The following is a 22,368-nucleotide window of genomic DNA, read 5'->3' as shown; positions in this document are numbered from 1 at the left end:
ACGCTGAACACTGTGTAGTATTGGAACTCCACACACGCTGAACACTGTGTAGTACTGGAACTCCACACACACGCTGAACACTGTGTAGTGCTGGAACTCCACACACACGCTGTACACTGTGTAGTGCTGGAACTCCACACACACACGCTGAACACTGTGTAGTATTGGAACTCCACAGACACGCTGAACACTGTGTAGTACTGGAACTCCATACACACGCTGAACACTGTGTAGTACTGGAACTCCACACACACGCTGACCACTGTGTAGTGCTGGAACTCCACACACACGCTGAACACTGTGTAGTGCTGGAACTCCACACACACGCTGAACACTGTGTAGTACTGGAACTCCACACACACGCTGAACACTGTGTAGTGCTGGAACTCCACACACACGCTGAACACTGTGTAATACTGGAACTCCACACACACGCTGAACACTGTGTAGTGCTGGAACTCCACACACACACGCTGAACACTGTGTAGTACTGGAACTCCACACACACGCTGAACACTGTGTAGTACTGGAACTCCACACACACGCTAAACACTGTGTAGTATTGGAACTCCACACACACGCTGAACACTGTGTAGTATTGGAACTCCACACACATGCTGAACACTGTGTAGTACTGGAACTCCACACACACGCTGAACACTGTGTAGTACTGGAACTCCACACACACGCTGAACACTGTGTAGTATTGGAACTCCACACACACGCTGAACACTGTGTAGTACTGGAACTCCACACACACGCTGAACACTGTGTAGTGCTGGAACTCCACACACACGCTGAACACTGTGTAGTACTGGAACTCCACACACACGCTGAACACTGTGTAGTGCTGGAACTCCACACACACGCTGAACACTGTGTAGTACTGGAACTCCACACACACGCTGAACACTGTGTAGTACTGAAACTGCACACACACGCTGAACACTGTGTAGTATTGGAACTCCACACACACGCTGAACACTGTGTAGTACTGGAACTGCACACACACGCTGAACACTGTGTAGTGCTGGAACTCCACACACACGCTGAACACTGTGTAGTATTGGAACTCCACACACACGCTGAACACTGTGTAGTATTGGAACTCCACACACACGCTGAACACTGTGTAGTATTGGAACTCCACACACACGCTGAACACTGTGTAGTATTGGAACTCCACACACACGCTGAACACTGTGTAGTACTGGAACTCCACACACACGCTGAACACTGTGTAGTACTGGAACTCCACACACACGCTGAACACTGTGTAGTATTGGAACTCCACACACACGCTGAACACTGTGTAGTACTGGAACTCCACACACACGCTGAACACTGTGTAGTGCTGGAACTCCACACACACGCTGAACACTGTGTAGTGCTGGAACTCCACACACACGCTGAACACTGTGTAGTGCTGGAACTCCACACACACGCTGAACATTGCAGTGCTGGAACTCCACACACACGCTGAACACTGTGTAGTGCTGGAACTCCACACACACGCTGAACACTGTGCAGTGCTGGAACTCCACACACACGCTGAACACTGTGTAGTACTGGAACTCCACACACACGCTGAGCACTGTGTAGTACTGGAACTCCACACACACGCTGAACACTGTGTAGTACTGGAACTCCACACACACGCTGAGCACTGTGTAGTACTGGAACTGAAGGTGACTCATAACATTCTGTAGTCTTGAAGGTCACATTCGCGGCTGACAACTCCAGAATTTTCCCAAGAAAATTCTTCTTTGAAGATATAGTGAATTTCTTACTAAATATCTCAACACCGTGAATCATTTCCTCCACCAGTGAGTTTGATCACTACCTTCCCGGAAGATTTCTTCAGATAAGAGGCTTGATCTTCTGTATCCTGAGCCCGAAACAGACGCGCTTCCTAAACCCACATGAGTTTAACGCTTAACACGAATTAAATTAATAATAATTTTCATATAAAACTACATATGATAGTGGTAGTTCTCTTTCTCCTTCATTATTATAGAAGCGCTAAACTCGCAGGGTCGTATACCGCCTGGAAAAGAGGAGGCAATCAAGTCCGATACAAAAAAGAGGACAGAGTCAGTTTTCTGGATCAAGAGCCCTCCACCGGCATCAAGGAACCTCTCCTCTTTTAGACAATATAGAATATTTCGAGAGCCATCCTACCATTTCTGTCAGACCTGGGAGGAGGAGGAGGGAGGGGAGGAGGAGGAGGAGAAAGAGGAGGAGGAGAAAGAGGAGGAGGAGGAGGAGGAGGAGGAGAAAGAGGAGGAGGAGGAGCCGGAGGACGAGGAAGAGGAAGAGGGGAGGAGGAGGAGGAGGAGGAGGAGGAGGAGGAGGAGGAGGAGCCGGAGGAGGAGGAGCCAGAGGAGGAGGAAGAGGAAGAGGGGAGGAGGAGGAGCCGGAGGAGGAGGGGGAGGAAGAGGGGAGGAGGAGGAGGAGGAGGAGGAAGAGGGGAGAAGGAGCCGGAGGAGGAGGAGCCGGAGGAGGAGGAGGAGGAGGAGGAGGAGGAGGAGGAGGAGGAGGAGGAGGAGGAGGAGGAGGAGGAGCCGGAGGAGGAGCCGGAGGAGGAGGAGGAGGAGGAGGAGGAGGAGAAGGAGGAGGAGGAGAATATCGTCACTAAGTGGAACCAGAAACGGGGAGAATCCTGCTTCATTTTTTACACATCTCAACAATTTAATTCCCATTATTTAGTTCAAGAATAAAGTAAAGGAAGAAAACTCCTCTTATTAGACGCTCTTATGATTAGGAACAAAAGAACTATAATTCACGGAGTATAATATCCTACACTCTCCCAGCGGCATACACTTATATTCACTTAGGACAACTTGAAGGAAAGTGTCGTCTCAGGTCTCGTTCTTCCTAATAAATAAATAAAAAATAAATTAATAAAAAAACATAAGAAATAAATAAAAAAACATAAGAAATAAATAAAAAAAAAATTGCTGAAATTAGGCTACCCAAATTTGATCCTAGACCTACGAACCGTTAGTAACTAACAAAAACTGCTGCTTCAAGCCAAATTATATCAAAGAAAGCACATGAGAACCCCATCTCATGGGAGAACTTTCCTTTCTCGAAAACAAACTCTGAAAATTTAATGCCTCTTAAAGGGCAGTCTCCAGTTATCAAACGAATTCCAAGCTTCTTTTTAAAATTAGTGCACTGACAAATTTTCCCACACAAATAAAACTTATGGGTGTTATCCTAAAAGCTTGAGAAGGCTTCTCAAGCCGAAGGATACTTCTCTCGTTCCCAACACCGAGTCTTGGTTACAGTATGTTGACATGTAAAGTAAAAGGACACAAGTGCAACTAATGTGGGTAACATTACCCAAGTAATAGCTTTTATATCCTTTTACTCATGTACGAATTAATTGCTCTACCATATTGTATTACTTTTGTCACTACCACTACTACTACTACTACCACTAGTGAACATCGAAATGGTACCTCACTAGTATTCACCTCACTCTGAGCCTTTATATACCCTCTGTGTCCATGTATTGTTTGTAATGGCTTGATAAAGCTCCTGGAGAGCGAAACGTTGCCACAATAAATGTCACATTAGTTGCACTTGTGTCCTTTTACTTTACATATTGTCGGTAATTCTACCAACTTTATTACAGTATGTTGACAGCTTGGTGATGCGCTTTCATATCTATGTCCTCGACAGAAGAAACACTGTCTTCGTAGGTCGCTCGTTGTGGCCATCAACAAGGCAGACTGCTTTTTTCTTAACTTCAACGAGCAAGGTTGTCTGTTGTCAACATCAACGAGGCAGCTTGTCTGTTCTCAACATCAACGAGGCAGGTTAATCGCTGTCAACATCAACGAGGCAGGTTAATCGCTGTCAACATCAACGAGGCAGGTTAATCGCTGTCAACATCAACGAGGCATCTTTCTTATTGTCAACATCAACGAGGCAAGTTGCTGAGTGTCAACAAAGCAGGGAGTATCTTCGAACATTCATAACCCATCAGGAAAAACTTCACAATAGACATGGTATCCCTATGTTTCGCTAATTAAAAATGTGTTGTGCCGAGTTATACGTTTAAAACACATGAATAAAAATTTTAGTTATTGAAACAAATTATAGATCATAAATAAGAACCATTTACTTACTTTCGAAAGAGGTCCTCCAGATGTTTATAGAGGGACGCTCGCTCCTGTCGGGCGGCACGCATCGACTTCGAGTGCCACTGTACAGGGTCGCCATGCTCGGCCGGGTGCCAGTGAGCGAGGGGTCGAGTGATGTCGAATGGGTCGTCCAAGAACTGAATGTCGTCAAGGGTAACGTTTGCAAACCGCTTTCGGCGTTTGACCGTGATACCGACCGGGAAGGGCGAGTGAATGAGGATGGCGAGCCTTAACTTGGACCTGTAGAAGGTGAAGGTGTCGAAGGGGAAGTTTAGCGACCACTCCACCTGCAGGAGGAAGAACATAAGTGATATCTAACTTTGTAATGGGATAAATCCAGCTTTACATACAACCACTCGCCTGTACATCAGACGCAAAAAGAAAACACGAACACCATCTATCACTCCTGTTTATCATACCACAAAGTTCTTTATTCCACCACTACTTGACCATCGGTCCCTTGTTTATTAACATTATCATACAGTTTAATAAGGGAAAATAACATCAGCGACCATCCTAGCAGTGCAGATCACTTCATGCCTCCGATTTTCCTTAAAACGTTTTACCTCTAACATCAGTTGTATTTTTACAATAACGAAAACAATGCGAACTCACGACAACGAGTGTGTGTGAGCACTGAGACCATTGACAAATTTTCCCAGTCTGTTTGCCGAAGCTCTGTGCACAGAAGCCCTTCAAACTTTCATCAGCACTGGTGAACACCCCTCCACATGGATCGAAAAAACTGAAACCGACATTCACATGAATAATGTCACGGCAACAACTGCACTTCCCCGCTCCGTGGTAATTACCCAATTCCAAACTACCATCCCTCTGATTTACTTCTTAAATCACAACCCAAGTTTCTTCTTGAAGCCAAACATGATGCCTTAAGCTGTATTGATAACTCAGTCACACAGCACACTTTTACACAAATTATTTATGTTGATGGTTCTGTTCACCAATCCGCTGGTGCAGCTGGTAGTGCTGCTGTTGTCATACAGTGATGGCTCTCAGAAAGAAATTGGTGCACGCATCAATAACTGGGCCTCTACCCTTCAAACAGAATTGTGCCATACTCCTTGCACTCAAATGCGTCCATGTATCTAAGAATGACACTTTAACTGAACTGATTCTGTCATCCATAAATGCTCTCAACTCATTAAGCATAAATTGTGGCATGCTTGTGTCAGAAGCCAGACACAGGTATGGTAGGATGGTGGACAATGGAGTCAGAGTGCACATGCTGTGGATTCCATCTCACATCGGTCTTCAGATGCATGATAGAACTAATGAACTGGCTTAGTTGTATGTTTTCAAACAGGAGTAGGTTACAATCTTGGATTGTCAGTTAGTAGTTTGAGAATACGAAAAGAACTTCAACTGAATTTTATTGACTTAAGACTCGGGGAGATTGACACAAGTCAGTCCATCTATCATCATTCCATCATGCAGGAGGATCCACATGTCTACGGTGCATCCAACAAAATAAGCAGACTCTTGGATGTCACTACCGCCCGGCTCCGGCTGGGTTACAAGTATCTTTGGCAGGTTAAATCACCACCAGATGTAAACCAAACGAAATGTAACTGGATGTGGACGTGTGAATGGCTCATTACTTTGTAATTTGTTCATGATTGAAACCAGGTATAGACGTGTAGATGATTCATTACCTTTGTAACTTGGTCATGATTGTGACCAGATCTACCTGGAGTTCATTACCTTTGTAACTAGTTCAGCTATCATAACTTTGGGGCCCAGTCCCTGGACCCATTATGTACCTCTGTAATGTTTTGACTACCGCCCACAGGATGGGTATGGGGTGACTACCGCCCACAGGATGGGTATGGGGTGACTACCGCCCACAGGATGGGTATGGGGTGACTACCGCCCACAGGATGGGTATGGGGTGACTACCGCCCACAGGATGGGTATGGGGTGACTACCGCCCACAGTATGGGTATGGGGTGACTACCGCCCACAGGATGGGTATGGGGTGACTACCGCCCACAGGATGGGTATGGGGTGACAACCGCCCACAGGATGGGTATGGGGTGACTACCACCCACAGGATGGGTATGGGGTGACTACCACCCACAGGATGGGTATGGGGTTTATAATAAACATATTATTCACTATTCAACGGATATTTGAACTCCGGAGCTGCATATGATGATGCCGAGACTATCGTCAACACAGGTAGGCAAGCGGTCACCTCAGCAGTTTATTGGTAAACCCAGAATTTTTGGCAATCCACTTTTTTTAAGTATTTTTATGTTTATGGTCGGTGATGCAGGATCCCATGAATGTCACCGTGGCAACCTTGAACATTTGTGTACAGTTCAGGACACTCGAAGGAAATGCTTCGCCACGTATCCTTTTCCACAGTTTGTCGATATCCTCACCATTTACAACCAACTGTCATATCCGGTATAACCATACCTTCGCTACTAGTAAAGTTTGTTTCTTTGTAAAGGTTGTAATTACAATTCTGATTTACTTAGTACAAAGATAGCCATTATCATGCCCAGGCATTTTGCGCAAACTAATCCTAATATATAGTAACTAATTAAAACTAGATAAGATAATAGTACATAGTAACTATACTTAAAACTAGACAAAAAGTAGTGGTTAACTGTTTTACAATCTTATTTAAACTTAATACAAGTGAGAGGTAGTAAGGTGGAGTTGGGTTCGGTAAAATAATTCTGAAATTGCACACAAAATCTACGAGTAATGCTTCAGGTGGGTAATATTTTATGGAATGACAGAATTAAGAGCCTAGAGGTCACATAATAAAACTAGTTAGCAGATGTTTTGGTTGATTTGGTTAATATTGTGAGATAAGATGTTTTTTTAGCAAAGTCCTAAATTATAAGCTGTCAGGGGATCCTTTCCTTGTTCCGGTAGCGAGTTCCAGGACTTCAAATTCAAAGTTTATTCTCTATAAGGATTACAATGTTGAATTTACAGAATTTGGTTATTGTGTGGTTTACATGTAGTAAAATAATAATTACAGAGTGTACCACTAGAACACCTAACATGGCTAGGCATTTCGGGCAGACTTTGATTAGATCTTAAATTTAAAATATTACAAATTATGAGGTAAGTTGGTATTATGGCTAAGTGACTAAATACTAGTTTGTGAGTTTAGCAATGTGAATGCTTTTGTTTTGGCACAATACATAGTTTCGAGAGATGTTGAAAAGTGCCTTATGCCTTGTGTTGTGACTGTGCATTCTGTTGTAACTGTCGAGGATTAGTTTTAGGGGAGGGTTTACAGTGGGGTTTAATGTTCTGTATATGTAGTAGGCACAATAATAAGAGTGTATATCTTGTATATTTAGCAAGTTGAGTCTTTTGAAAAGTGGTGGTGTGTGCTGTCTAGCCCAGGAGCTGGTTATCACCCGCACACCAGCTTTTCGTTGGATTATTAAGGGTCTAAAGGTGGTATTTGAGCCCAAGGCACAAATACCATAGGTGAGGTAAGGATATATTAGAGAGTGTTACAGGGTAAGGAAAGTCGTTTGTGGTACATAGTATCGTATCTTGGAAAGGATTCCTACTGATTTGGAAATTTTCTTGGCTATGTGGTGGATATGGGACTTGTATTTGCAGTAAGTGTTACCAAAACCTAGTCTTGCAAACTAATAACGGACTTAAACTCTTTTTATTTTTATTGTTTTTTAAATAAATAGGTGACTATCATATAAAAATATAAATATAAAATACCTACAAAACTGGTTGAAAAATGAACGGAAATATATATATATATATATATATATATATATATATATATATATATATATATATATATATATATATATATATATATATATAAGATACAACAGTTTCCAGACAGGTGTATCAGTAGTTTTCAGTACCGACAATCTGATCAGTTAAAACACATGTGCAGTATCAGGGTACCACTAAATGGTTATAACTACTCCCATAATTTTTAAAGGGGTGGACCGGTAAGCCAGTGAAAGGCCTCGGTCAGATAACCAGAAGCGAGTCATCATCTGACTAAGACCCGCGTCAGGAAACACTTGTCCTGTTTCCTGACGAACCTTACCTAACCTAAATCAGGGTATCGACAGAGGAATGGGTTAGTGTAGACGGTAGAGCGTCGGACTGTCAATTAACGGACCGCGGTTCGAGCCATTCGTCTACCCTTCCGTTCATTTATTGACAAATGGTTATAATTATAGCGAAAATCCTCGGTCAGATGACCAAAACCTCCAGCTGCGGGTCATCATCTAAGACCCGCGTCAGGAAACACTTGTCCTGACCTGACATTTGACCTACCTGGGTATCGACTACGCTAGGGTCATTAAGGTTGCGTGTAACCCTTTCATCACCGGACAAGAATGCTTTAAACCTTAAAATAGGAATTAAAGTAAACTCAGTATATATACGCCGAGAGAAATAAATCTCCCAGCATATATATCCTCTGCAGGAAAATATTGTCCTGTTTCCTGATGAATAAACCTCTACAACTATTTTTTGTATATGTTGATATTTAGAGTATTTTTTATATAATTACTTCACTATATATTTAGCACAAATATCCTCGAAATTACTTATAAAACTATATATTTCAGAGCATTACCCGGCTGGCATTATATAAGCTAGCTGGTGGCTGCAGAATATTCAATTGACATCCTAGTGGCATGATGTCGTATGTGCTTTGAATATACTCATTATAATGCTGTTTCTTGTTTAATATCGTTTATATTAAATTGAGATTAATTTGTTAGTTTTCTTACAACGTTGAATTTACAGGTTAGGCTAGGTTAGGCTAGGCTAGGCTAGGCTAGGCTAGGCTAGGCTAGGCTAGGCTAGGCTAGGCTAAGCTAAGCTAAGCTAGGCTAGGCTAGGCTAGGTTTGTCAGGAAACAGGACACGTTTCAGACTTACGTAAGGTATACCAACACTCACCCCGGAATACAACCCACGATAATCAACCAACACCCAAGGAAGTTTCTCGTTGCTAGGTAAACACTGGTAAACACTGGTAAGGAAACATGTCCAGCATTTTCATTCTTGTCAGTATCGAACCCGGATTGCTCAGCTGTGGGTCGCAGGTGCTACCACTTGAGGCACAAGTAAAAAGCCTATCGACTGCACTTGTGTTATGGCTGCAATTCGTCTATATACTGACAATACAGATAATTTTAATTAAAATTGCGAGTTAAGTCACTTTGGTGTATATACAGTATTGTAAGAGATCTTTTATGAATTATGTGAGCAAAGAGCCTGCATGAGGTTTTCAGAGTATTACCTGAACTATTACAGGCAAGTAATTTGGGTGAGATAAGTAGGACTTAAGTCACAGTAGGTCGCAGGACTGTACCTTCCTCGATGCCCACTTCATCACCACTCACAAAAACCTAGACCTAATAATTAAATTAATAATTACAATATTAAACATTAATACTATTAATGGTAAATTATAAAATAATGTTGACTGTATATGATTAGGCTTGCTGGGTACACAAAAAAATCGTATTACCACTTACCATTTAATTACTGTAGATGGATCACACTACAACACCTACCTGACACCTAGACCCTACACTGGTCAGCTAGAGATCTAATCTACAGCAGGGGACATTAACTAACACGGGTTCCTATTAGAAATTCAGGCCGAAAACTCCCCAATCTGCCTCGGAAGACGTCGAATTATTAGCTGAACTACCCACAACAACCAGTGCTCACAAATTACAAATGGCTTCCTCTGCGCGGCGTCACTTCCCCCGGTTGTTCTGCATCCCCCCCTCACTCAAAATTTCTCGAAGAGTCAAATCAGCATCATATATTAATGTGCAGTTATTATATTATTCATTTATGTGTTCTACATTTAGGAGAATTATATAAATTTTCCAGATCTATATTTCTAAGGGGGGGGGGGGGCGAATCGAAAGCTCCACACTTTCGTGTATTTAAACTCTGTATCCTCATACATTAAACAACTACAGAAAGAACGTTATAATAACTAATTATAAATGTACTAGGGTGGATATTTTATGCAAATACGAAAACATAGTAACTGAGAAACTAGAGAAAATATTCACATTTGAAAAAGAAATCTTACGTATATAGTTATATATATGTACATATATTTTTAATTATTTTTTAGTAATGACTGGATACACATAAACCCATGCAAGAGGGTAGGAAAAGAAGCGTAGTTTATAATATACCTCATGAAAAGAATCCAGAGGAAGACCAATGACGCGCTTCTGGCGAGAGTGAGGTTGAAAGATGGCAGCCAGGAGCTGTTTCAGCCACCTCTCACTTACAGTCATCTTCTTGGACAACTCTGAAGCCTCACTCAGTGCTCCTCTCGTCTCTAACACATACATTATTACTATCACTAGAAACACCTGTTTCATCACTGTGGGGTTGACTGGAAGTTTAGTCTCACAGGTTGCTCCTGGCAGCGTAGGTGAGGTCTAGCAGGATAGTAGTAAGCAAGGAAGGAGAAGACCCTACTCTTGCACACTGCTGTGTGGTAGTAGGCCTGGCACCTCAATATTCTACAATAACAGTTATTGTTGGCTCCTCCCCACCCTCCATGACGCTCCGCCCACTGCATGAAAGGTGAATAATTATGAACTAAACTTTTACACTTCCCTCTGGAACACTGATCAAGCTGAATGTAATATATGCAGACAACGTTAGTCCGCAGTTGTTAGTAGTACTGCTGCGTCTTTATTGGTTAGTAAACTGCCATGTGCGTCAAACAACTTTACTAAAGATTCCATTTATTTTAAAACCTGACACAGTATTGTTGGTGTCACTCCAAATAATTTCCAGCTGTCAGGTGTGTCTGATGTACTCATACCGACCACCGTACATGATAACATTCCCACCAGTTCCTAATAGATGGTTCCTCTGAACTGAAAGTACTCGTAGTTCATGGATTTAATGTAGCCATCACCTTCAGTACCGAGACTGTTGAGTTCAAGTCAGCAAGAGTCACTACTGCTTTCAGGAAAAATAGTAGATGGGATGCTAGTATGCAATGAAGATATTTATTGTAGTTCCATGAGGCTTTATTTAGAAAACGTTCCGCCTGTTCATTAATATAAAATAATATCTTTATTTCTACAAGTACATGTACAAGGTATACAGTCCTAGCTGACATCAATAACATGTTACTATATAGTAAGCCGCTTGTTATGCTGAGTATTTCGGGCAAATTAGGTCAATTTTGTCCCAGGATGCGATCCACACTAGTCGACCTTCTTCAGCACTTGTAGAGGCGAAACGTTGTCTAATGAAGCTTTTATAACAGCACTTTGTGTTTTTATTACGTATTCGTATGACATCAGTTGTTATAATTCAGCGTGATGTGTAAACCAGAGAAACCAAAATATTGCTATACACAATTAGCCCGCACATAAGAGAAAGAAAATTATGTACGGATTATTTGAATATTGATCCTCTCACGGTGTTGCGCCTTTTATTATTTACACCATTGCTAATAACATCCTACTTAGTTACTAATTAGGCTTCCGGGTATCTCATTCACCTGATAACGCTATTCCGACATCTCAACCCCTCAAGGGAGGTTCCTTGATGCTGGAGAGGGGCTCTTGATCTAGGGAACTGAATATGCGCTCCAGTTCCCTGAATTAAACCTGAATACCTTCCACTTCCCTACCCCCCACAGGCGCAGTATAATCCTACGGGTTTAGCGCTTCCTCAATAATAATAATAATAATAATAATAATAATCCGACATCTCAATGAATATAATGAATACCGCAATAAAAAAAAACAGTATTAGGTGAGTCGGGTAATTAAAGGCCGTGTTTAATTACAAAGTTGTATACACATTTCAACTGTCACCTAATCCACCGAGAAAGCTTGTGGCTTAGGCTTAAAATGTGGGAGGAGCCTTTTAGGTGGTGGGGGGAGGGAGGGAGGGGTGGGTGGAGCTTGAGGTTGCTGCTGCTTCTGCCGCTGCTGCTGCTCAACATTACAGCGTCAGGCCTACAACCAGGTTGTGGTGTGCAAAGGCGGTGTGCTGCACGGTCTCCTCCCATTCTGCATGACCTAATACCAACGCTGCTATCACAGACACACCACCAGACCTTCACCACGCCTGTGTAACCTAACACACCAACGCTGTCATCACAAACACACTACCAGAATCGTCGCGACGCCTTGAAATATGCTCTTCATCAAACAAATAGTGATGAGATCACATATATTGATGATGGCGGTGTTAACGTGTGTGGTAGCCACAGATTTTGAGGTGGAACACCACGCTGGACCCCCAAGCTTGCCAGAAGAGGAATTGGAGCACCATTTATACGTTGGAGAACCCAGCTTGCCAGAAGAGGAACTGGAACACCATTCATACGTTGGGGAACCCAGCTTGCCAGAAGAGGAATTGGAACACCATTCATACGTCGGGGAACCCAGCTTACCAGAAGAGGCACTGGAATACCATTCATACGTTGGGGAACCCAGCTTGCCAGAAGAGGAATTGGAACACCATTCATACGTTGGAGAACCCAGCTTTCCAGAAGAGGAATTGGAACACCATTCATACGCTGGGGAACCCAGCTTGCCAGAAGAGGAATTGGAACACCATTCATATGTCGGGGAACCCAGCTTACCAGAAGAGGAACTGGAACACCATTCATACGTCGGGGAACCCAGCTTGCCAGGGGAATATATCGAGGAACCTTATTTTGGAGAGAAGCCGTACGTGGGTTTTCCCCCTGGGTCATACATGGAGGTAAGTAGTTCCTTCAGTGTTGTATTGCAAGTTCTCAGTGGTTTACAGTGGTAAGTTTCGCCTTCACAGTGTTGTCTTGCACGTTGTTCTGAGTGGTCTTGCAAAACTAATTTGATTACCAATGTGTTTCCAAAAAATTAACCAAACTACCTTATATATATATATGTATATATATATATGTATATATATATATATATATATATATATATATATATATATATATATATATATATATATATATATATATATATATATATATATATATATATATATAGTCACATTTGTGTTCATATCCAATATGGTTTCTTTTTCTCCCGTTAATCAGTGACTGAAACATTTGCAAACAGTTTAAAGTGAAACTGAATTACACACTGCATAAAAAAATTAGATTTTGCATCCATCTTCCTGGTGCCATGACCCCAGCTGTGTGTGTGTGTGTGTGTGTGTGTGTGTGTGTGTGTGTGTGTGTGTGTGTGTGTGTGTGTGTGTGTGTGTGTGTGTGTGTGTGTGTGTGTAGGGCTCAGAGTATAGTATGGCTGAGGTCGTGGCATACATGAGATTGTGTCTGTATGTGTCGCTGAGGGTGTTAGCTGAGGTTGCATCTGAGAATATGACTAAGGATATAGCTGAGAGCATCTCTAAGCAACCGAAGCTTCTCTCCCCTTCCTTGGATCGAATCTGATTGCCTCCCATTCGCCAGGGCGCTGTATGACCTCCTACTGGTTTAGCGTTCCCCTCCCACACCCAGATCACATCAAATAAATACAATAAATTCACCCCAGTTCAACATCAATGATACTGAAGAAGAAACCACAGAATGGATGGGGTTTGAACCATGGCGAGTGAGTCGTAAAACTCTAGGCCAGTGCGTTAACCACTCAGCAAGTGGCCTGGAGTTTTACAACTGACATGCTATAATTTCAAACTCCACCCGTTACAGTGGTTTCTTTGCAATCCTGTTATTACGATTTCGTGTGTCATACTGAGGAAGAAACTGAATTACAGTATCCTGAAAACACCTGCTGCATCCCGCCACCTCCCCCTGTCGTCTCTCCCTCCCCTTCCCTTCTCCTTTTCCCCTTCTTCTCTCTCACCCTCTCCTCCCGTTCTAATTTTATAGTCTGTTAACTGCGGTCTGATTGTTGTGTGTGAGCGCGCATCTCATTCAAAGTACTTCATCGATACTGTATGAGGTCAGGCAGTGTACCTACTGATACACTGCTAGCAGTGTACCTGCTGATACACTGCTGGCAGTGTACCTATTGATACACTGCTGACAGTGTACCTACTGATACACTGCTGACTGTACCTACTGATACACTGCTGGCAGTGTACCTACTGATACACTGCTGACAGTGTACTTACTGATGAATTGCTGACAGTGTACGTACTGATACACTGCTGACAGTGTACCTGCTGATATACTGCTAGCAATGTACCTGCTGATACACTGCTGGCAGTGTACCTACTGATACACTGCTGACTGTACCTACTGATACACTGCTGGCAGTGTACCTACTGATACACTGCTGACAGTGTACCTACTGATACACTGCTGACAGTGTACCTACTGATACACTGCTGACTGTACCTACTGATACACTGCTGGCAGTGTACCTACTGATACACTGCTGACTGTACCTACTGATACACTGCTGGCTGTGTACCTACTGATACACTGCTGACAGTGTACCTACTGATACACTGCTGACAGTGTACTTACTGATGCATTGCTGACAGTGTACGTACTGATACACTACTGACAGTGTACCTGCTGATATACTGCTAGCAATGTACCTGCTGATACACTGCTGGCAGTGTACCTGCTGATACACTGCTGACAGTGTACCTACTGATACACTGCTGACTGTACCTACTGATACACTGCTGACAGTGTACCTACTGATACACTGCTGACAGTGTACTTACTGATGCATTGCTGACAGTGTACGTACTGATACACTGCTGACAGTGTACCTGCTGATATACTGCTAGCAATGTACCTGCTGATACACTGCTGGCAGTGTACCTACTGATACACTGCTGACAGTGTACCTACTGATACACTGCTAGCAGTGTACCTGCTGATACACTGCTAGCAATGTACCTGCTGATACACTGCTGGCAGTGTGGTAAGACTGTTCGGGGGTGTAGTGCGGCAACAGTACTGGTCTTCAGCACATGGAGTGAGGGTTCGATCCTCCTTCCAGTAATCGCATCCCAAAGAATGAGCTATAATAACCAGATAATAAGTTAAAATAACCAAACAATGACTGTGCTTCCTGGCCGCATGAAGCTGCCTGAACGGCACCTCCGTGCATGTTTTGGGTCACTCATGGTAAGTCAACAATGTTTAACATTCTAATGTAGTCTCGGCTACTGGTTTAAGTCGTCAAAACAACTCAGACATTCATGGTAAGGTGAACCACCCCAGGGGAGCCACTCCCGCCATCTCCTGAACTACCATAAGTTTTAGCGCACTCAAGCTTAACCCGCCTCTTTGGGTTTCATTTCCTTCAACTGTAAGCAATTAAACGTAATTTTATATAGAATATTGGGTATATAGGATATAAGTAATAACTTACATGGAGACGGAAACTCAAATGATTAATTGATCTATGCATTTCTATCCCCTTCTGGGGTCCTCTTCAGCATGAACGACTGGGATCCTCTTCAGCCGAAGAGGATCCCAGAAGGGGATCGAAATACACATATCAATTAATCTTCTGAGTTTCTCTTTCCATGTGGGTAATTACTGAACACTGAGAAGTGTTCGTTACACTTTAGTTATATAAATGTACACTGTGAGGTGTATGACTCTCAGTGTATATATACTAAGAGCGTATTTTAATCCCTGTTTTAAGGGATTAATTTTCTCGACTGGTGAACAGGTGATATGCAGTCTTAATGACCCTTGTGTAGTTGATGAGACTTTAAAACCAACTAGAATCTACATTTAAATTTTTCCCTAAGAATGACTATGCTAAACTTGCTCAAACTAATGCAGGTAATTTTTCTTAATCTGTCTGGAAAACAGATATAACTTTGGTTAGCCTGTTCTTGGCAGGTTCAGGTGAGTCAGCGCTGCTTTCATCTACAGCTAACGTACAGCTGAGTGACTGTACGTAGCAAGTACATAGTGACACTTTACACTTCTACAGGTAACGTACAAGTGAGTGACTGTACGTAATAAGTGCAAAGTGACACTTCACACCAACGTACGACTCGTCAGAGACAAGACGGCGGCTCGAACCTCCATCACTGATACTATCCAATATTTCCACTTTTATTATTTATTTTTTTCTAGCGTTTTTAGTCGTTCGTGAAATGAATATTTCCCAATATTTTCACGTCTTTTTTTCCACATCATTTTTAGTTGTTCATGAAATGATTCCAATTTGTAAACTGAGTCACCATTATACTGCATTTTCTACGATGTAGGCTGATATATGCAGTAAAGCAACTATGTAATACAATGAAAATGGAACACAGATACAGTGGTCAGCCAACCTGCCCTTCGACACCTTCACCTACTACGACGCCGTTCTGAGAATTGGCGTCCCAATCAAGTTCCCCTTTCCCGAGATAGTCATCTTGGACGTGGAGGAACGATCAGCGAGGAGCCAGGTGGAAGAGGGTGAGGGAGTGCACTCCACACACGGGGTGCGTGACCGCCTTCTGCAGAAGCTAGTCAGGTCGAGACGCATCGCTCGCCAGGAGAGAACAACTCTGTACCGGCGTATGGAAGATGCCTTACAAGAGTGAGTCCTACACTGCTGCCATAATTCCTTCCATAAGACTCAGATATTTAGATATTTATTTATTTTAGGTATAGTTGTTGTCTAAGAGTGCTAGATTTATTTACACTGGAGGACATACACTTCTCTGTGTATATACACTGGGAGATATTCAACTTTCAGTGCAAATCCTTTTTTTTTTTTGCAGTGATATTATATTGCAAATTGCTATTAATGTTATCACTGTTATTATTCCTTAGTCAAGGAACTTAATTACATTTTTTGTTATGTTTTGGGATAAATAATATGCCCGGTAAACTGTGCTGTCAGTTTCTCTTGAAGTCAGAGAAAATAACAGCATAGAAGCTTGTTTTGCAGTGTTTTGTCTGTTCTCCACATCATTTATTTACGTTTTTCCTATTCTCCTTCATGCCTGTGTGTGTTTTTCGTGGGTCAGTGCTGGGGTGGACGGTGCCAGCTGCCTCCTGAGAGCCATCTGTGAGGTGGCTGAGGCCCCCTTTGACCAGGGACTCATCGGTGACGTGATCAACACTCTCCTCACGTGAGTACTGCTGTTGTGGGTGTGGGGTGTGGCTAAGTATGTTGGTTGTAAATGGGGCTGGGCTGAGGTTGTGGATGGGTGTGTGACTGAGGGTACGAATGACGTAGTGTGTGTACTCACCTGATTTTGGTTGCAAGGTCGATTCATAGCTCCTGGCCCCGCTTTACTTCTCGCTAGGTCCGTTCTCTCCCTGCTCTGAGCTTTATCATACCTCTTGTTAAAGTTATGCATGGATCATGCCTCCACTGCATCACTCTCCAGACTATTCCACTTCCTGACAACTGTGACTAAAGAGGTACTTCCTAAGATCCCTGTGACTCATCTGAGTTTTCAACTTCAAGTTGTGACCCCTTGTTGCTGTGTCACTTCTCTGAAGCATTCTGTCCCTATCCACCTTGTCAATTCCTCTCAGTATTTTATATGCTGTTATCATGTCCTTCCTTATCCCTCATGTCCTCCAATGTTGTCAGGTTGAGTTCTCTTAACTTCTCCTTGTAGGACAAACCTCTCAGCTCTGGGACTAGTCTTGTCGCAAACCTCTGCATCTTTTCTGATTTCTTGACGTGTTTGACCAGGTGTGGGTTCCATATTAGTGCTGTATACTCCAATATGGGCCTGACGTACACGGTGTAGTGTCGTCAATGATTTTATTTAGATGTCTAAACGCTATTCTTAGGTTTGCCAGGAGCCCGTATGCTGCAGTAGTTATTTGGTTAATGTGCGCTTCAGGAGATGTGCTCGGTATGACGCAAACCCCAAGATCTTTTTCCTTGAGTGAGTTTTGCAGCATCTGATCTCCTAGGCTGTACTCCATCTGCGGTCTCCTTTGTCTTTTCTCAAGCTTCATAACTTTGTACTTGCTGGGATTAAACTCAAGGAGCCATTTGTCAGACCAGGCTTGCAGCCTATCCACATCCTCTTGCAGGCTTATCTGATCCTCGTCTGCTTGTATTCTTCTCCTTAATTTCATATCGTCTTCAAACAGGGACGCCTCTGACTGTCCCTTCCGTCATGTCATTCACATATACAAGAAACAGCACCGGACCTAGGACTGACCCTTGTAGAACCACTCGACACAGGCAACCACTCTGTCACTTCGTCTTGTACCGACACACGTTGTTTCCTTCCTGTCACATCTCCCGAGTCCAAGAAGAAGCAGTCTACCTATCCCTCTCTCTCCTGTCTCACTTTTGTTACCGTGTCACAGAACTCCAATAGGTTAGTGATGCAGGATTTCCCTTCCCTAAAGCCGTGCTGGTTAGCATGTAGTACTCCATTCCTTTGTAGGTGCTCCACCGCTCTTTTCCTGATAATGTTCTCCATAACTTTACATGCACAGGCAATACATGTCAGCAACACTGGTCTGTAATTTAGTGCAGCCTTTCTCCTTTCTTAAAAATCGGGACTGCATTTGCTGTTCCACACCTTAGGTAGTTGGGCGGTGTCGATAAATTTATTGAAGATTGTTGTTAGTGGTACACACAGAGTATCTGCACCCTCTCTCAGGACCCAAGGAGATACATTATCTGGGCCCACCGCCTTCGAGGTACCTGGTTTCCCTAGCAATTTCTTCACCTCCTCCTCGGTTGTGTGCATGTGTCCAGCACTTGCTGGTGCACCCTACCACCCTGGGTTGCTGGGAGCTTCTCTGCCTCCACTGTGAATGCCTCCCTGAATTCTGAGCTGAGCACTTCGCATACTTCCTGGTCGTTCCCTGTAAGCTCTCCTCCTTCCTTCCTCAGCCTGATTACCTGGTCCTTGACTGTTATTTTCCTCCTTTTGTGGCTGTATAACAACTTTGGGTGAGATTTATCTTTTGATGCTAAGTCATTCTCTTATCGATGTTGGGCTTCTCTCCTTATCCATGCATAATCATTTGTGGCTCTTCGGCTCAACTCCGTTTTCCTGCGTTCTTTGCTGTCTATATTTTTTTTTTCCATATTCTAGCACACTTGGCTTTGGCCTCTCCACACCTCTTGGTAAACCATGAGCTCACTCCGGTCTTTTCGTTGTTTCTGTTGCCCCTTGGTACGAACTTCTCCACTGCCTCCCTGCACTTTGTGGTCATGTATTCCATCATTTCGTCTACTCTTTCCCTCTAGCTCGCTTACCCACTGCATCCCATGTAGGAATTGCCTCATACTTGTGTAGCCCGCCCTTTTTTGGAAGTTAGTGGTGTGTGTAGGGCTGAGAGTGTAGCTAACGGTGTTGCTGAGGCCGTGGCTTGAAGGCATAACTGAGGGAGTGACAGAATATGACTAAGGATGTAGCTGAGCGCATCTCTAAGGAAGCCTTTTCAGGGTGTGGTTGATAATATTGCTTAAGGTGTGGCTGACTGAGAATGTGGTCGTTGTCGTGTGTTACTCAGCGATCAGTGTTATTATAGTTATGTTTTTATTGTTCCCGATATACATCATGGAAGTCGCCATGTTCAGGGTTTCCTGAATATGGTGACTGCAATTTAAACCGCTCGCTGCCCTGACAGCACATCTGCAGTACAGTATTCTGCCTACAGAGCGTCGCTAGCGGGGCGACCTGACTCTCCAGAGGAGGGGACAGACTACGAGGTCTTCCTGGAGGCTGAGTTACATGGTAAACTGGCCGGCAGATGTGAGGAACGCTACCACCAGTGTCACACCTCACCCTTCGATCTCATCCCTAACGTTCACCACACCCTCAGCTAGTGGCCCTCCCAACCCTGAAGATGTTGTCTTTGAGGGACATGTTATAGGTACACTTTCAGGGATACCTTATTATTCAACACATCACGTGTGACGGTTCCAGTTCCATACCCTGGCCAGTGTATATATATTGCATATATATATGTATTTATTGTTTATATTTATATCTATTTTATTTACTGAATTCAAGATTTTGACTTCTGCATAAGTGACGTCTAACTGCTTGACTTCTATCACCCTCAGAGTTCGCGATAATATAATGAAGTTTTTAACATAAATGTATTTTAGTTAACCACAACAATAATTTTCTTTGTTCTATTCACGTTGATGGAGGCAATAGATGTGTGAATGACACTTAAATGATGAACTACGTCTGGCAGGAGAACGTAAACATCATTTAAATATGCATCGTTTATATAGTGTTCATACATACTGTGTTAGTGTTCATACATACTGTGTTAGTGTTCATACATACTGTGTTAGTGTTCATACATACTGTGTTAGTGTTCATACATACTGTGTTAGTGTTCATACATACTGTGTTAGTGTTCATACATACTGTGTTAGTGTTCATAAATACTGTGTTAGTGTTCATAAATACTGTGTTAGTGTTCATACATACTGTGTTAGTGTTCATAAATACTGTGTTAGTGTTCATAAATACTGTGTTAGTGTTCATACATACTGTGTTAGTGTTCATTCATACTGTGTTAGTGTTCATACATACTGTGTTAGTGTTCATACATACTGTGTTAGTGTTCATACATACTGTGTTAGTGTTCATACATACTGTATTAGTGTTCATACATACTGTGTTAGTGTTCATACATACTGTATTAGTGTTCATACATACTGTGTTAGTGTTCATACATACTGTGTTAGTGTTCATACATACTGTATTAGTGTTCATACATACTGTGTTAGTGTTCATACATACTGTGTTAGTGTTCATAAATACTGTGTTAGTGTTCATACATACTGTGTTAGTGTTCATTCATACTGTTAGTGTTCATACATACTGTATTAGTGTTCATACATACTGTGTTAGTGTTCATACATACTGTGTTAGTGTTCATACATACTGTATTAGTGTTCATACATACTGTGTTAGTGTTCATACATACTGTGTTAGTGTTCATACATACTGTGTTAGTGTTCATACATACTGTGTTAGTGTTCATACATACTGTGTTAGTGTTCATACATACTGTGTTAGTGTTCATACATACTGTATTAGTGTTCATACATACTGTGTTAGTGTTCATACATACTGTTAGTGTTCATACATACTGTGTTAGTGTTCATACATACTGTGTTAGTGTTCATACATACTGTGTTAGTGTTCATACATACTGTTAGTGTTCATACATACTGTATTAGTGTTCATACATACTGTGTTAGTGTTCATACATACTGTGTTAGTGTTCATACATACTGTGTTAGTGTTCATGCATACTGTTAGTGTTCATACATACTGTATTAGTGTTCATACATACTGTGTTTGTATTCATACATACTGTTTGTGTTCATACATACTGTTAGTGTTCATACATACTGTATTAGTGTTCATACATACTGTATTAGTGTTCATACATACTGTTAGTGTTCATACATACTGTGTTAGTGTTCATACATACTGTATTAGTGTTCATACATACTGTTAGTGTTCATACATACTGTGTTAGTGTTCATACATACTGTGTTAGTGTTAATACATACTGTTAGTGTTCATACATACTGTGTTAGTGTTCATACATACTGTGTTAGTGTTAATACATACTGTTAGTGTTCATACATACTGTATTAGTGTTCATACATACTGTTTGTATTCATACATACTGTTTGTGTTCATACATACTGTTAGTGTTCATACATACTGTATTAGTGTTCATACATACTGTTAGTGTTCATACATAGTGATAAAATAGTGTTCATAGATACTGTTAAAATGCAGTGCTCATACATATTGTGTTACAATAGTGTTCATACATACAATGTTGAAACAGTGTTTATAGTGTTAAAAATAAAATATTCATACATATAGTGTTCAAATACAGTACTCATATATAGTATTGAAATACAATATTCATATATACAGTGGTAATAAAACACATTTTTTTAACATTCCATTATTTTGGGGTAACTTTATGGTATGGTCATGGGGGGTTCACTCCCATGACTGACATAAAAAGGCTTATTACCTATTTTATTGAGATTTTTTTTAAATATATAATTTTATGGGGGTAATGTTAACAGTTAGCTTTTGTTTACTTATTAAATGGAATAATAAAGGTAGGATAATAAAATACTTTTATGTATTTTTGACAAATTTTGATAATATTCGAGAAATAAAGAATACCATGAGTTGTGCCACCTGGTATGTGTGACCTGACACCTGGTATGTGTGACCTGACACCTGGTATGTGTGTGACCTGACACCTGGTGTGTGTGACCTGACACCTGGTATGTGTGTGACCT

The 22,368-nt window shown here is 42.0% G+C and overlaps 2 protein-coding genes across 2 annotated transcripts in view; one reads left to right on the top strand and one right to left on the bottom strand.

Annotated features, from left to right (window-relative positions):
- The window catches only part of LOC128692598 (uncharacterized), a 37,821-nt gene extending 26,361 nt beyond the window's left edge, over positions 1-11,460 (bottom strand). Inside the window, exons 1-2 of the mRNA XM_053781785.2 lie at positions 10,360-11,460; positions 4,140-4,441 (exon numbers count right to left, since the gene is read on the bottom strand). Coding sequence (XP_053637760.2) covers positions 4,140-4,441; positions 10,360-10,551 — 494 coding nt within the window. The 5' untranslated portion in view covers positions 10,552-11,460. The remainder of the gene's footprint in view (positions 1-4,139; positions 4,442-10,359) is intronic.
- Positions 11,461-12,115: 655 nt separating this feature from the next.
- Positions 12,116-20,392, top strand: LOC128692528 (uncharacterized). The gene is made up of 4 exons (XM_053781679.2): positions 12,116-12,910; positions 16,403-16,671; positions 17,105-17,209; positions 19,725-20,392. Exons 1-4 carry the CDS (start codon positions 12,338-12,340, stop codon positions 19,891-19,893), a joined length of 1,116 nt encoding a protein of 371 aa, XP_053637654.2. The 5' UTR covers positions 12,116-12,337; the 3' UTR covers positions 19,894-20,392.
- Positions 20,393-22,368: the final 1,976 nt, after the last annotated feature.

This window comes from Cherax quadricarinatus, chromosome 30 (genome assembly GCF_038502225.1).
Source record: "Cherax quadricarinatus isolate ZL_2023a chromosome 30, ASM3850222v1, whole genome shotgun sequence".
Lineage (NCBI taxonomy): Eukaryota > Metazoa > Arthropoda > Malacostraca > Decapoda > Parastacidae > Cherax > Cherax quadricarinatus.
The sequence above is the reverse complement of the archived record's forward strand: the minus strand, read 5'-3'. Positions and strand labels throughout refer to the sequence as shown.

Excerpts from the sequence above, each read along its gene's own strand:
- LOC128692528 (XM_053781679.2), top strand. The coding sequence starts at position 12,338 with ATGCTCTTCATCAAACAAATAGTGATGAGATCACATATATTGATGATG. Across the intron at positions 16,672-17,104 it reads ATGGAAGATGCCTTACAAGA|TGCTGGGGTGGACGGTGCCA; the intron begins GTGAGTCCTACA and ends TTCGTGGGTCAG. Across the intron at positions 17,210-19,724 it reads GTGATCAACACTCTCCTCAC|AGCGTCGCTAGCGGGGCGAC; the intron begins GTGAGTACTGCT and ends TTCTGCCTACAG.